The sequence below is a fragment of the Nicotiana tomentosiformis genome, chromosome 8, assembly GCF_000390325.3.
Source record: "Nicotiana tomentosiformis chromosome 8, ASM39032v3, whole genome shotgun sequence".
Taxonomy (NCBI): Eukaryota; Viridiplantae; Streptophyta; class Magnoliopsida; order Solanales; family Solanaceae; genus Nicotiana; species Nicotiana tomentosiformis.
Window position 1 is genome coordinate 123,945,215 of NC_090819.1, and position 15,062 is coordinate 123,960,276.

The window sequence follows — 15,062 nt, forward strand, 5'->3', positions numbered from 1 at the left end:
AGCAATAAAGCATATAACGTTCATATCAGGAAATCTCAGTAAAATACCACATGCTTTTAAAATCAGGATTTGAATCAAAATATCTCGTTTAAACCCAGTTCCAGTAAAAATCATTTAAAGATATTTTTCAACAGTTTTCAAACAGAGGAAAAATGCAAAGGTGAGCAAAATGATGAAATCATAAATAGCCTCTCGGGCAAAACATCACTCATATACAGCCCCTCGGGCAAACCTCACAGTCACTCGTGCCACTCGGGCATACCTCACAATCACTCTTGCCACTCAGGCATACCTCACAATCATTCATGCCTCCCAGTCACCCAGCACTCGGCACTCGGCACTCGCACTCAGTAGGTACCTGCACTCACTGGGGGTGTGTACAGACTCCGGAGGGGCTCCTTCAGCCCAAGCGCTATAATATGCACGGACAACTCACGTGCTGCACGGACAACTCACGTGCTGCACGGACAACTCACGTGCTATAATAATAAAGTATGCTGCAGGCGGGCAGCCCCAATCTACACTCATCCTCACAATCAGGCCCTCAACCAATATCAAACATGCTACGGCGTGCGGCCCAATCCCATAAATATGCAACATGCTGCTGCATGCAGCCCGATCCCATAAATATGTAACATGCTGCGGCGTGCAGTCCGATCCCATAAATATCCAATATGCTGCGGCGTAAACAGGGTGCTCAGCCCAAAACAACATTTATATGAATCAAAATAGAGTCATAAAACTGAGTTATGCAGTAAACAAGTATAACCATGAATGAGTATAGATTTTCAATCGAAAACAATAAGAGGATAGTAAGAAAAGTCCCCTAAGGGTCCAAACAACACTGGCACAAGGCCCAAACATGGCATTCAGCCCAATTTACAGAAACTCTTTCTAAAACATATAAGTATCATATAGTTTCAACAAAGTATGCAACTTTATAGTTGCTACGGGACGGACCAAGTCACAATCCCCAACAGTGCACGCTCACACGCCCGTCACCTAGCATGTGCGTCACTAAAAATAGTAGAATGATACAAAATCCGGGGTTTCGTACCCTCAGGACTAGATTTACAATCGTTACTTACCTCAAACCGGTCAAATCTCTACCCCGCAATGCTCTTGTCTCTGGACTCGGCCTCCAAATGCTCCAAATCTATTTACAATCAGTACAATACCATCAATATACGCTAATGGAATGAATTCCACAAGAAAAACTATCAAATTAGACCAAAACCCGAAATTGGCTAAAAAAGGGTCCTCGGGCTCACGTCTCGAAATTCGACAAAATTTACAAAACTAAAAAGCTCATTCACTCACGAGTCTAACCATACCAAATTCATCAAAATCCGACATTGTTTGGTCCTTCAAATCCTTAAATTAAACTCTTAAAATTCCAAGCCCTAACCCCTCATTTTCACTAATTACAATGATTAAACAACGGAAAATCATCATGTATACAAGTATTAGGGCTAAATAAACTTACCTCACTGATAGTCCTTTAATCGCCCTTCAAATATCACTCCAAAAGCTCTACAAACTGACTTGAAAATGGTGAAAATGAACCAAATTCGCGAAGTGCTCTATTTATGGTTTTTGCCCAGGTTTTCGTACCTGCGGACTCTTTTTCTGTGCATGCGGGACCTCACCTGCGATCAAGGCGCCGCATCCGCGAACTCCACTGAATTCCCCAGCTTCCGCACCTGCGCTTCAGGCCTCACACATGCGGGCATGCATGTGCAGCCAAGTCCTTCGAGCCTGCGCTCCAGCCTTGGCCTCACATTTTTCCGCATCTGCGCAGCAAATTCTCGCGCCTGCGAAAGCGCACCTGCGCGCTCATACTCCGTTTCTGCGAAGCCTGCCCAGCATCCCCCTTTCCGCATCTTCGCCCCAGGTGTAGCACCTGCGGGCTCGCAGATGCGACCACCAACTCACACCTGCGCAACCTGCCTAGCCCAGCATTGCCCGCACCTGCGAACTCCCCACGCGCACCAGCGGCCTCGCACCTGCGACTCCTCCTTCCGCAGGTGCGGAAATAGCAATAGCAACAGCTTCAGCTGCATTTTCCAAATTCGACAAATCCGTTAACCACCCGAAATCACCCCGAGGCCCTCGGGACCTCAACCAAAATTACCAACAAGTCATATATTAACATACAAACTTAGTCGAATCTTCGAATCACTCAAAACAACATCAAATCACCAAATTACCCTCGGATTCAAGCCTAAGAACTTCTAAATTTCCAAATTCGGCAACCGATGCCGAAACAATAAAACCACGCCTGAATGACCTCAAATTTTGCACACACGTCACAAATGACGCTATGAACCCATTCCAACTTCCGAAATTCCATTCCGACCCCGATATCAAATTTTCCACTACCGACCAAAAATCGCCAAATTTCCAATTTCGTCAATTCAAGCCTTATTCTACCATGGACCTCCAAATCACATTCCGAACGCACTCCTAAGTCCAAAATCACCTAACGGAGCTAACAGAACCATTAGAATTCAAATCCGAGATCGTTTACACATAGGTCAACACCTGGTTGACTTTTCCAACTTAAGGTTCTAAACAAGAGACTAAGTGTCTCATTCCACTCCGAAACCACTCCGGGCCCGAGCCAACTAACCTGGTATATCATAATATAGCTTAAGATCATAAAGGAAATAGAAATGGGGGAAATGAGGCTATAACTCCCGAAATGACCGGCCGAGTCGTTACATCCTCCCCCACTTAAACATACGTTCGTCCTCGAACGTGCCGAGAATTGTTCCAAAAGCCAAGAAATGGTTGTGTAACTTTCCCATGCACATACCCGGGGGTGATCCCACATCACCCTATCCCATACAGGTCTGATGGCACAACATAACTGAAATTTCTCAATTCAACCTAGCCCACAAGCCTTCGAATCAAATTTCCAACATCCGAAATTTCCTATAAGATTAGAGGTTCGCATCTACATACCGTATAAGTCTGAACAAGCTGTACCAAAAGCCGTAACCATAACTCAAATACTCAAATTCAAATACCGCATAGCTCGAATTCTCGAAGCAATGATTTCAAATCACAGTATCGACTCAAATCAACCCAATGCTGGTAATAAACCTCATATCAGACAAAACCTCGTTCTAAAACCTTCGTACACTGCCGATGATGAAAGAAACACACCGAATTCATAACCATTCATTAGACCAACAGGTCATGGAGCTCCCGTTCCTTCTACAAGAACTATAGCCAATTTCAAGGCCGACTTCTGATATTATCCTCCCAATTATACCACAATCAAATCTGATAGCATCCATTCTAGGCCCAATGACCTCGTCTCATCCAACACGACCACTCTAGTGACATGACACATCAATTCAATCTAAAGCCACAACCCGTGCAATCCTTGCACCAGATAGCAACATTCCAAATGTACCCAATCGTAACAATGACCCAAATAGGAGAACCGTTCTACAAGCTCGACGAGTACCACCCCTATGCAATGCTAAGAACCCATCACACACCGCAAAACCATAACACACAAATCTTACACGAGGGATCATATTTCCACATAACTCTACTGCAATACGCGACCCTATCCAAATACCGGTCCATATAAAACACCTCAAGCCACCCTGCTAAAATCAATAACCATGCGCAATTCGACATCAAGTACCCAAAGTGCATTACCATAACCACGGAGAAGCAAACGACACCATGCCACATAAAACCTGAAAGAACATAACCAATACATCATCAACCAAGTAATATCCAATACTATTCTCGCTCAAATTCCGCTATAAGGCCACAATAGAACCATACCATATAAGCATATAACCAACGAATCACAACTCCTCATAGTATAGAAGAGTAACTCATAGATCATTTCAGAACACGAATTAGCTTCACATCAACCGAATGACACATCCTTCAATAATAGCAGTATAGAGCCAATCAATCCGGCTCGGTGTAGAATACACATCCTAATTGGGCCTACCAATGGCCGCCAAATCAACTATGGTCAGCCACCAATAGATAAACAACCTCCGAAAGTCCACAATGACGGAATCATAATACCTTCTATCATCTGGCTAGCTCCGGCCACAACTTCACAGTCCACAACCATGAAACAATCTGCTCCTGAGAGCTCCCAATCTCCAATTCCATAGAACACATGAATCGCCATATTTAATTCCACCTCCACCGCCCGAATGCCTAACACCTCTCTCATACACAATCATCCCACGAGAAATACTTTAAAAATTCTTCCGTGCCACCTGGCAAAAATTTGAATATCAACAGTCGATCAACCAGGAGAGTGCCGCAACACCAGCGAAGTACCCATGAATCAAAACACACTGCCCCTTCTGAAATGTACACTCTCATCAAGCTATACCAGATAGTAATATCATTTACCTAGTCATCGGAAACCGTTCATGCTGCCTAAGAATTTATGTCCTTCCCTTCAAAACTGAACTGTGACCTTGTACATGTAAATCCTATTCCCGCACAACATACCACATCTATTATGCCATCATGTGACAAGCATAAGAATTCCATTATCAACTCTAAGTCACTAGCAAATTACATACCTTATTAGTCAGAAACCTCTTTCTTGCTTCTTTCTAGGAGGAAATCATAACACACAACACGTTTCATACATCGGTAGAAAATATCCGGCTCAAACCATGGTAGAACCCATCATGAACACTTTGAAATCCATTTGCACATTACCAAGCTATCTTAACTGAATTCCTCTAACTCCACCAAGCCACACAAGTTGCCAAATTTGAGAGCATTGCCACGAAACACCTGTAGATACTAGCCACATCATAAGTACCCAAAGAACCGATCATACCCATTACTGTGCTAACCCAACCTACTACCAAGCTGTCCTATTTCTCCAAGTTCTTTCTAAATTGCCTTCAAATTACTACTTTTTCCTTGTTAGAACACTACTATCCTTAACAAAAACTTACCCCACGAACTCTAGCATAGAATCACGCCTCCCTAAGGCTTATAAGCCACCGAATTCCCTTTTTATGTATCCCAAAGGTTCCACAACCAAAAATGCTTACTCCGAAGAGACTTTATGTGAACCTAAAACTGTTTCCTTCACCTTCTTGATACTGAAATGCATAATTCACAATGATATAAGATGCCACGAGTCACAACATCGTTCAATGCAACTCCCAGTTTTCTAGCCATATTTATAAATCTTGAATCCATTGGAACCATTCTCGAGAGTCATCCACTCTACTCAAATCTCGAATTAACCGACCAAATGGACCGAAACGACATGTGCCCCATTAGCACACTAACACCTAAGGGAATAAAGAGTAACCCACACTCCTACGCAACCGAGCAAATTCCCGCTCCATGTACACTACATTCTCTGTGAATAACCACTAAATTATTTTATGGTCCTCCTATAACCATAGAGTATAATACAACTTGTGTCCAAAAATTCCTTTACCCGAGTCATCCTCGATCTCGACCTCTGCAAGTCATAACTGATTCACCAGTATACCCCGAAGCAAAACTAATACGACCCATAATCGTGCAATCAAGTCGTCGATAGCAGACTTCCCCAATTAGCCTTAAGCTGCAATTATATAAAATTAGAACCCGTAAGGATTTCTCCTTCTCAATTACCAAGGTCTCGCACCATTAACCTACTAGACTTCTCGAAGTCTTTTATTAAGACTTTCATGAACATTCTGAATGTCCAGCCAAAATCACATACGCGAACTCCTACCGGGTAGCGAGTAAAATTCCTCGCAAATGCTTCATCAGCATCACGCCACCGCTAGCTGCACACAGGAGATAACCCACATGTGGAATTCCTTACCAACATCTTCCAATGACACTGCACTGAGTGCAACGACCACTAAATCCATAAATTCTCCTGAGTTCATGCTTGCCCACCATTTGTATAAGTCTGCACTTTCCCTATTGACATCAACTGTACGTCAACAATACCTTCCGAACTCTAGTCATATTGCACCTGACTCGATAATCAGATCTTCATGCCTCTATTCGTTTCAAACACACTCCTTTCTGCCATTTTCAATTTTCCTTTGTACACTAACCATCACTCCAAATAGAGTCTGCAAGCCGATTCACATATTAACACGATTCCAAACCATTCTACACTTTCTCAAGGCACACGACTACCCTATTAGTGAATTCATATGCTAATCTGCCACTCTCACTTCGGTTAAATCATCTCCTTTTAGAAACTTCTCAACCTCTACTTCTAATACTTGAACTGCTAGTACTTCAACCACCGTGAAACACTTCTCGTCATGTCTTCCCTCATACTTTGCTACCCAACTTCTACATCAAATCAAAATGTATCTCTGTCGCACCTAAACTAATAAAATATTACCGACTCTAAGTCTCTTCGAAGATCATATTTCTCGAGCCATCAATATCAAAAACACCCATTCGCAACCACAATTACTACACAATCACTTACTCTTCTTGAGTCCAAATGCATTGACAAGACATGAGAATTTAATTTGCCCCAAAATTTAACAACGAGAAAGATCCTTCAAAACATTCACACTTGAGACCGTACGTCACATCACAACAAAAAATCAAGCGCCCAATGGCCTTCCTTTATATTTCAAGGAAACACTTTTCGTCACATTTAAATCGTCTTAACACATCCTGCAGTTACATCATACTTATCACAAAGCCATTCCACCGCTCATCGAGGCACGAATTCCATTCGTAGGGTCATTACCGAACATATGAGTCCAAATGTACAGGTTACAACTGAAGCTACCGAGCCAAAGCTACGGTTTAAACCTGGCCTCAAGTTCTCCAGACTAGCTTATCACAAAAACACATAATACATATCTCGAACCTCGTTCATAGAATCACAAGCCGACGATGCACAACTGATAACGAGCGCTCATGTGCGCATACGAATGTATAGAAGGAATTCAAAGAGTTATGTTTCAAGCTGAATAAATTTCGCACGATAGAATACAAGAAAGTGAAATTTTCCTAAGGGTTCTGCAGCCTCTCAAAGATAAGTACAGACGTCTCCGTACCGATCCGCAAGACTCTACTAAACCCGCTTATGACTCGTGAGATGTATGTAACCTAGGCTCTGATACCAATCTGTCACGACCCAAACAAACCCCTGTCGTGATGGCACCTATCGTGGAACTAGGCAAGCCGACTCATTTCCAAAACAAACTGATATTTTCATTTCAAAGATAATTTCAGTGCTATTTAACATAAAAACATTCGCAAAGGAGTTCAAATCAAAATAAAAGTGCGGAAGGAAAAGCCCGACATCGAGGTGTCACTAGTCATGAGCATCTACTACCATCTGTCTAACAATATTAAGGCTAACTTAGCCTGGAAAATAGCTAAATACAACTAGAGGAAGATAAGAGGGAGAAGAGCAGGGGCTGCGGTCACCAAGCAGCTACCTTGCTATCCCCGAGAAAATTTGCAACCAAAATAATCAACAACCGCTACCGTATCCAGCTACACCTGGATCTGCACACAAGGTGCAGGGAGTAACGTGAGTGCGCCAACTCAGTAAGTAACAACAATAAACCCAGTTCCAGTAAATGATTTAAAGATATATTTCAATAGTTTTCAAACAGAGGAAAAATACAAAGGTGAGCAAAATGATGAAATCATAAACAGCCCCTCGAGCAAAACATCATTCATATACAGCCCCTCGGGCAAACCTCACAGTCACTCGTGCCACTCGGGCATACCTCACAATCACTCTTGCCACTCGGGCACTCAACACTCAGCACTTGCACTCAATAGGTACCTGCGCTCACTGGGGTGTGTACAGAATCCGGAGGGGCTCCTTCAGCCCAAGCACTATAATCTGCATGGACAACTCACGTGCTATAATAATAAAGTATGATAAAGGCGTGTAACGACCCAACTTGTCATTTTTAGAATTTACGCCCATTCAGTGACTTAAGGTTTCGAGCAGCCTCGCAATATGTATTATGACCCGTGTGTGTGGTCGAGTTTGAATTACGGATGATTCGAAGTGATTTGGGACATTTAGTCCCTGAGATGGAAGTTTAAGCCTTAGGATTTTTACCGTAGTTCGAACTGTGTGAGATGGACTTCGGAATAGAGTTCGGTCAGTTCCGTTAGCTCCGTTGGGTGATTTTGGACTTAGGAACGTGTTCGGACTGTGAATCTGAGGTTTGTAGCCAATTTAGGCTTGAAATAGCGAAAGTCAAATTTTTGGGAAGTTTGACCGGGGGTTGACTTTTTGATATCGGGGTTAAAATGCGATTCCGAGAGTTGGAACAACTCCGTTATTTTATTTGTGACTTGCCTACAAAATTTGATGTCATTTTGGGTTGGTTTGATAGGTTTCAGCACGAGTTTTAGAAGTTGGAAGTTTTTAAAGTTCATAAGTTTGATTTGTGGTGCGATTTGTATTTTCGGCGTAATTTGATGTGATTTGAAACCTCGAACGAGTCTGTGTTATGTTAGGGGACTGGTTGGTATGATTGGAAGGAGGTCCCGAGGGGCTCGGGTGTGTTTCAGAGTGGTTGCGGACCAAATTAGAGATGTTTGGACTGCTGTTGCTGAAGTCTGGTTTCTTTTTCGCGAACGCGAAGGGAGTCCCGCGTTCGCGAAGAGGTGTTTGAGGGGCTGATGATTTGTCCTTCGTGAACGTGAAGCTGTGAACGCGAACGCGAAGAAGGACCAGGGCAAGCCTTCGTGATCGCGGCCCAGGCAACGCGAACGCGAAGAAGAAAAGGAAGATAGGGGCCTGGGGTTGTTTGGCCTTCGCGAACGTGAAGCTTGGAACGCAAACGCGAAGGAGTTGGTCAGCCGGTCATCGTGAACGCGGCGAGGACTTTGCGAACGCGAAGAGTAAATGATGGGGCAGAAGCAGTTGACTTCGCGAATACGACCCTTGTCACGCGAACGCAAAGAAGGATTGGAGGCAGATGGATTTTTGACCTTCGTGAACGCGAAGGAATGGTCGCGAACGCGAAGAAGGTGTATCTGGGCAGAATTAAAAGTTCCATAAAAACGGGGGTTTGCGTTCATAACTCAAAATCAAATTGGGAGCTCGGTCGAAGGCGATTTTTAGAGAGATTCTTGCGTGGGTGTTTCGGGTAAGTGATTCTTATCCCGTTTTGATTAATTTCCATGATTATGTCTTTGAATCCATCATTTAATTAGGATTTAATGGAATAAAAATCAAGATTTTTGTAAAATCTTCCAAAAACAAAAATTTAAGATTTGGAGGTCGATTTGTTATTGGAATTCGATAAAATTGGTATAGTTGAACTCGTATCAGAATGGGTGTTCGGATTTCATGAAAATTATGTCAGGTTCCGAGAGGCGGGTCCCGCGTTGACTTTTGTTGACATTTTGGGGAAAAAAATTAAGTCGACGTATTATTATCCGAAATTGTTTCCGATGAATTTTAATGAAGTTATACAATTAATTTGGATAGATTTGAATGGGCCGGAGGTCAATTCTAGCAAGAAGGCTATTTTGGAATATCGGCCTAACTTCAAAAGGTAAATATCTTGCTTAACCTCGAGTGGGGGAAATTCCCCTTAGGCATTGAGTCTTATGTGCAACTTGGGTAATTGAAAACCATGTACGCGAGATGACGAGTACGTACTTGGTTTATATGTGCAAATTTTATTGAGTTAAGGTCTTGAGCATATTGGGTAGTAAATTGGATAATTATTGGCATATATTTAATCATCTACTTGTTGTGCCTAAACCCTTGTTGCTGATTCTGTTGTTATATGACAATGTGATGTGATTGTTATTTGATTATTTATGAAATTTCGTGAATTTGCTGGCTTGATAATTATTGAAATTTAATTTTATTTTGGATTTTTCCCTCTGCAAATAATTAATTAAATGAGCTTAAGAAGAGGTGTTTATATAATTATTGAAAATTTGAGCTTTTATGAAGACTTCGCTTTATGTTGAGTAATTTCTATCTCTATTGATTGTTTTTTGGTGTTGTACACATTGTGTGGAGCATTTGGCTATTTGCTGTAAAATTAATTGATTTGGTTGTGGCCATTGGATAAAATATGATATGAATTGATTTTTTTTATGTCGTTGTGATAATTTCCCGTGTAAATTGTTGTGTTGTATGAGTTGTTATTTTAGGGAGATAAGGGTGGCATTTCACCGTTGATATTATGCGGTTATAAGGGTGGCATTTTACTATTGTGTTTGTTGGCTATTGATATTGTCTGGGCGGAGCAATAAGGGTGGCTATAGGAGCGAAAAGGGTGGCAATAGGAGCGATAAGGGTGGCTATTGATATTGTCTGGGAGGAGCGATAAGGGTGGCTATAGGAGCGATAAGGGTGGCAATAGGAGCGATAAGGGTGGCTATTGTCGGGGATGATATATGATGATGTGGGGTTGTGGTGTTGACAATTTTCATGTGATGCTGTGATTTTTTTGTGTTTATTTTTATACCTTGTGCAACTTGTCTTGTTGTTAGTAAATTTATAATAATCTGATTTATGTTGAACTTGGGAGCCTGTGGTTATTGCCAGGCGGTTTATGAAATGAAATGTGGGCACGAGGTGTCGTGAATTGTGATATGAAATGGGGATATTGGCACGTGAATTGTCCATGCAGTTGAGATATAAAATGAGGGCACGAGATGCCGGGCAAATATGATGATTTAATTATGGGCACGAGGTGCCGTGAAAATATAAAAATGGGCTGAGACCCGTATTTATGAAAAATATGAAAATGGGGTGAGACCCGTATTTACGAAAAATATGAAAATGGGCCGAGACCCGTATTTTGATGATTTTGAAATGAGGTATCACATGGTGACTTTTTAATTGAAAGAATTATATTCAAAATATTTATTTGGAAGGATTTTTACTTAGGAAGTATTATATAAACGAATTGTATTTTGAAAGATATTTATTTGAGAAAATTATATTTGAAAAGATTTATTGAAAGAATTATATTTGAAAAATAATTATTTGAGAAAATTATATTTGAAAGAGAATTATCTGGAAGAACTATGTGAAAGACATTTATTTGAAGGGCTTGATTTAATTGGGTGTAATTGTGTTTATTAATTGTTGAGTGATATTAATGGTATTCTTGTTGTCTGTTGTGCATATCATTGGTTGTTTTATCCTGCCTTTATTATTATTTGTTTCCTATTATTTTAAATATCATATTGCACAGGTTATTAGACTAGTGAGTGTCTTGACTGTACCTCGTCTCTACTCCATTGAGGTTAGTCTTGATACTTAATGGGCACCGCTGTGGTGTGCTCACTCTACACTTCTGCACATTTTTGTGCAGAGCCACGTACTGAAGATATCGTACTTGAGCAGAGTTAAAGCGCGATCATAAGGATTCAAGGTAGAGCTGTTTGGCTGTCGCAGTCCCTTGGAGTCTTTTCATTTCATTGTACTGTTAATTTGTAATCAAACAGTATTGTATAATCGGTCCTCGTGATCATTCCATGTATTCAGTTAGAGTTCGTGACTTAGTACTACCGGTCTTGGGAGGTTGTGTATTGTAATTATTTCCGCTGTTAGATTTAAAAAAAATGGCTTCAAAATGTAATAGAAATCGGCTTACCTAGTATTAGAGACTAGGTTCCATTACGACGCCTGTGGTGGGATTTTGGGTCGTGACAAGTTGGTATCAGAGCTCTAGGTTCATAGGTTCTACGAGTCACGAACGAGTCTAGTAGAGTCTTGCGGATCGGTACGGAGACATCTGTACTTATCTTCGAGAGGTTACAGAACTGTTAGGAAACTTCTATTTCTTTCATTCCTGTCGTGCGGAATTTGTTGAATTTGGTATTTGAACCTTTGTATCTCCATTCTCTCACAGATGGTGAGGACTCGTACTAATGGGTTAGCTGAGCAGGCATCCGCACATACTGCTAGGGCTGCAAGAGGCCGGGGCCGAGGTAGAGGCCGAAGTAGAGGTCGAGGAAGGGCACGTGTTGCGACTAGAGCACCTGTCAGAACAACAGTTGAGGAGCCACTAGTAGCTCCCGGTGGGGAACAGGTACCAGAAGCACCTGTTGTTACCCCAGGACTTCAGGAGACTTTAGCACAGTTCCTGAGTATGTTTGGTACATTAACTCAGGCGGGATTGATCTCTGTTGCGCCAAACATTCTGCAGATTGGGGGAGTAGCTCAGACTCCTACCACCACTCCAGAGCAGCAGGTACACGTTGGTTAGGTTTCGAGTATAGTACCGGTAGAACCTGTTATTCCGGTTCGGCCTGAGGTCTGGCCCGAGGCATCAGAAGAAGAACAAAAGAGACTTAAAAGGTTTAAGAAATATGATCCACCAACTTTCAGTGGTACAGCTACAGAGGATGCCCAAGGATTTTTGGAAAATTGTCACCGTATTCTCCGCACCATGGGTATTATAGAAGTGAGCGGAGTTTCCTTTACTACATTTCAACTGTCAGGCGCAGCGTATCGGTGGTGGCAAATCTATGAAGAAGGTAGACCAGCCGATGCCACACCACCAACTTGGGCTCAATTTTCGGAAATGTTCTTGAAAGAGTTTGTTCCCCAGACTCTCAGAGATGTGTGGTGCGCAGCGTTTGAATGGTTACGTCAGGGCACTATGACAGTGTCAGAATATGCTATCAGGTTCAGTGAGTTAGCCCGTCATGCACCTATCTTGGTTCCTACAATCAGAAAACGTGTCAGCAGATTCATTGAGGGGCTCGATTATGATATCAAAATATGCGTGGCTCGAGAATTGCAAACTGATGCTTCATTTCAGCAAGTAGTGGAGATTGCAAGGAAGATTGAGGGTGTTTTAGGCGAGGAAAGGGGGTCTAAGGAGGCCAAAAGGCCTCGAAGATCTAGAGGGTTCAATGGATTTTACTCTTCAGCTAGAACCCATTATAGCAGAGGCTCGAGCAGCCGGTCAGCTCAGTTCGCACATCAGATTACTCGGAGTGCTCTAGTTTACAGTGCACCACCGACACGAGATTCTTACAGTGGTTATTCCAGTTATCCGGCACAGACTCAGTACGAGCAACCGCGACCTCTGAAGGGTTTTTATGAGTGTGGTGATACTAGGCGTATCATGAGAGATTGTCCTAGACTTGGGAGGGGTGGATTTCATCATAACACTCCAGCTACAAGCTTTATTCCAGTTGATTCTCCACATGCACAGTCAGTTAGAGGTGGAGGACAGACAGGTAGTGGGTGCCTAAGAGGTGGAGGCATGACACGTTGATTTGATCACTATGATTTGGCTGAGGCCAATACACCAGATGGTGTCGTTACAGGTACAATCCTGATTTTTATTATAAAAGGATATTTTCCTTAATTTGATTCGGTTCTGAATATTGAGGTGAATCCTCCTATTATGCTCCACTCATGGGCGAGCTTCATAAATTTGCGACCCACTTATATATTTATCACTGTTAGGAGATTTAAAGATGTGAGCCCGTGTCTGACTGTACACCATTGAGGGCTATAAGTCCAAAAGTAATTTTTATTATTCATTACAGTGAGTTTAATGTGTTTCGGAATAATTGATTCCAATATTTATGAATTATACGCCCTACCGGTAGGAGGGTTCATTATATGTTGTGAAAATTGTTATGAAATATATTGAAAATAAGAAAGAAAGGAAAGTTGAAATTTCAGTGGGCACAATGTGCAAAATACTGGTGATTCGGATTTGAGGACGAGATCCTCGCATTTTTACATGATGTAAAATATTTAAACCGGGCTGCAAGCCGCGATGGAAGTTATATAAGGACGAGGTCCTTGTGGTGAAATATTTATGAGTTTAAGATTCTCCCTTGTGAAATTTAATTTGTGCAATAATATTAATAGGGAGTCATGCCTGTTAGGCTTATTTGATAATGCTTGTATATTTTCTGTTCATATTCATCCATTTTTGTGCTGTAAATATTGAGTTTTAGCCTATGAGGTGAGTGCCCAGGTGACGTTAAATATGACTCATTAATCCGAGTAAGTAATCATGAGGTCTTCATGCCTTACGTTCTGTTGTCAGTATTGTGAAAATTCGAAACGAGGTGATGGTTAATATAAGATTAATTGATGATGTTGGAATTAATTATGAACAACTTTTAAGACTAGAGATGTGGTGATGAGCATACATATGATGTTCTTCATGTCCTAATATAATTATGATCAGGCAATGCTGAGATTAATGTTATTGATATATACCCTGTGATACTTTGTTGGGTTGTGGTTATGTTGTTAGGAGTTGTTTGGGTGTTACTCTAGCAGGTGGATAGGCCAAATTACAGGGGAGACTCTGTCAAAATTTCTGAAAAATTTGAGAGTTAGTAAAATTTGGGGGATTGAGATTTGCAAGGGAAGAGATAAATTATATTATGTGTTTGAGGGAGAATGATCCTAAGCGGGGAATAATGTAACACCCCAGAGAAAGTTTTGAATTACTTCAACACTATTGATATGTGCATAGGCACGAGTTGCTATAGTCAGTTGAGCCTAATACTGTGCGTTGTTGTGAGAAATCGGGCCTTTTTGAAAATATTAGAGCATAAGAGAATGTCCTTAAAGTTTTTAAGTATGGATAAAAGAAATAATCTCAATTGAGATGGTGTTGTCGGACCCGTGTTAAATTGCAGAAATGTAAAATCACTCACAAGTATGTGTGCAAGAATATACTCAGTAATTTAAAGTCCTCGGAAAGATTCTTAACACGTTCGAGGACGAACGTTTGTTTAAGAGGTGGAGAATGTAACGACCCGACTTGTTATTTTTAGAATTTACGCCCCATTCAGTGACTTAAGATTTCGAGCAGCCTCACAATATGTATTATGACCCGCGTGTGTGGTCGAGTTTTAATTACGGATGATTCGGAGTGATTTGGGATATTTAGTCCCTGAGATGGAAGCTTAAACCTTAGGATTTTTACCGTAGTCAGAACTGTGTGAAGACGACTCCGGAATAGAGTTCTGTCAGTTCCGTTAGCTCCATTGGGTGATTTTAAACTTAGGAATGTGTCTGCACTGTGAATCTGAGGTCTGTAGCCAATTTAGGCTTGAAATGGCGAAAGTCGAAT

At 41.6% G+C, this 15,062-nt stretch overlaps 1 protein-coding gene across 1 annotated transcript; it reads left to right on the forward strand.

Annotated features, from left to right (window-relative positions):
* The first annotated feature begins 12,530 nt into the window (after positions 1–12,530).
* Positions 12,531–13,232, forward strand: LOC138898094 (uncharacterized). Its single transcript, XM_070184129.1, has one exon. The coding sequence runs from the start codon at positions 12,531–12,533 to the stop codon at positions 13,230–13,232; it is 702 nt and encodes a 233-aa protein (XP_070040230.1).
* The last annotated feature ends 1,830 nt before the right edge of the window (positions 13,233–15,062 follow it).

Excerpts from the sequence above, each read along its gene's own strand:
- LOC138898094 (XM_070184129.1), top strand. The coding sequence starts at position 12,531 with ATGTTCTTGAAAGAGTTTGTTCCCCAGACTCTCAGAGATGTGTGGTGC.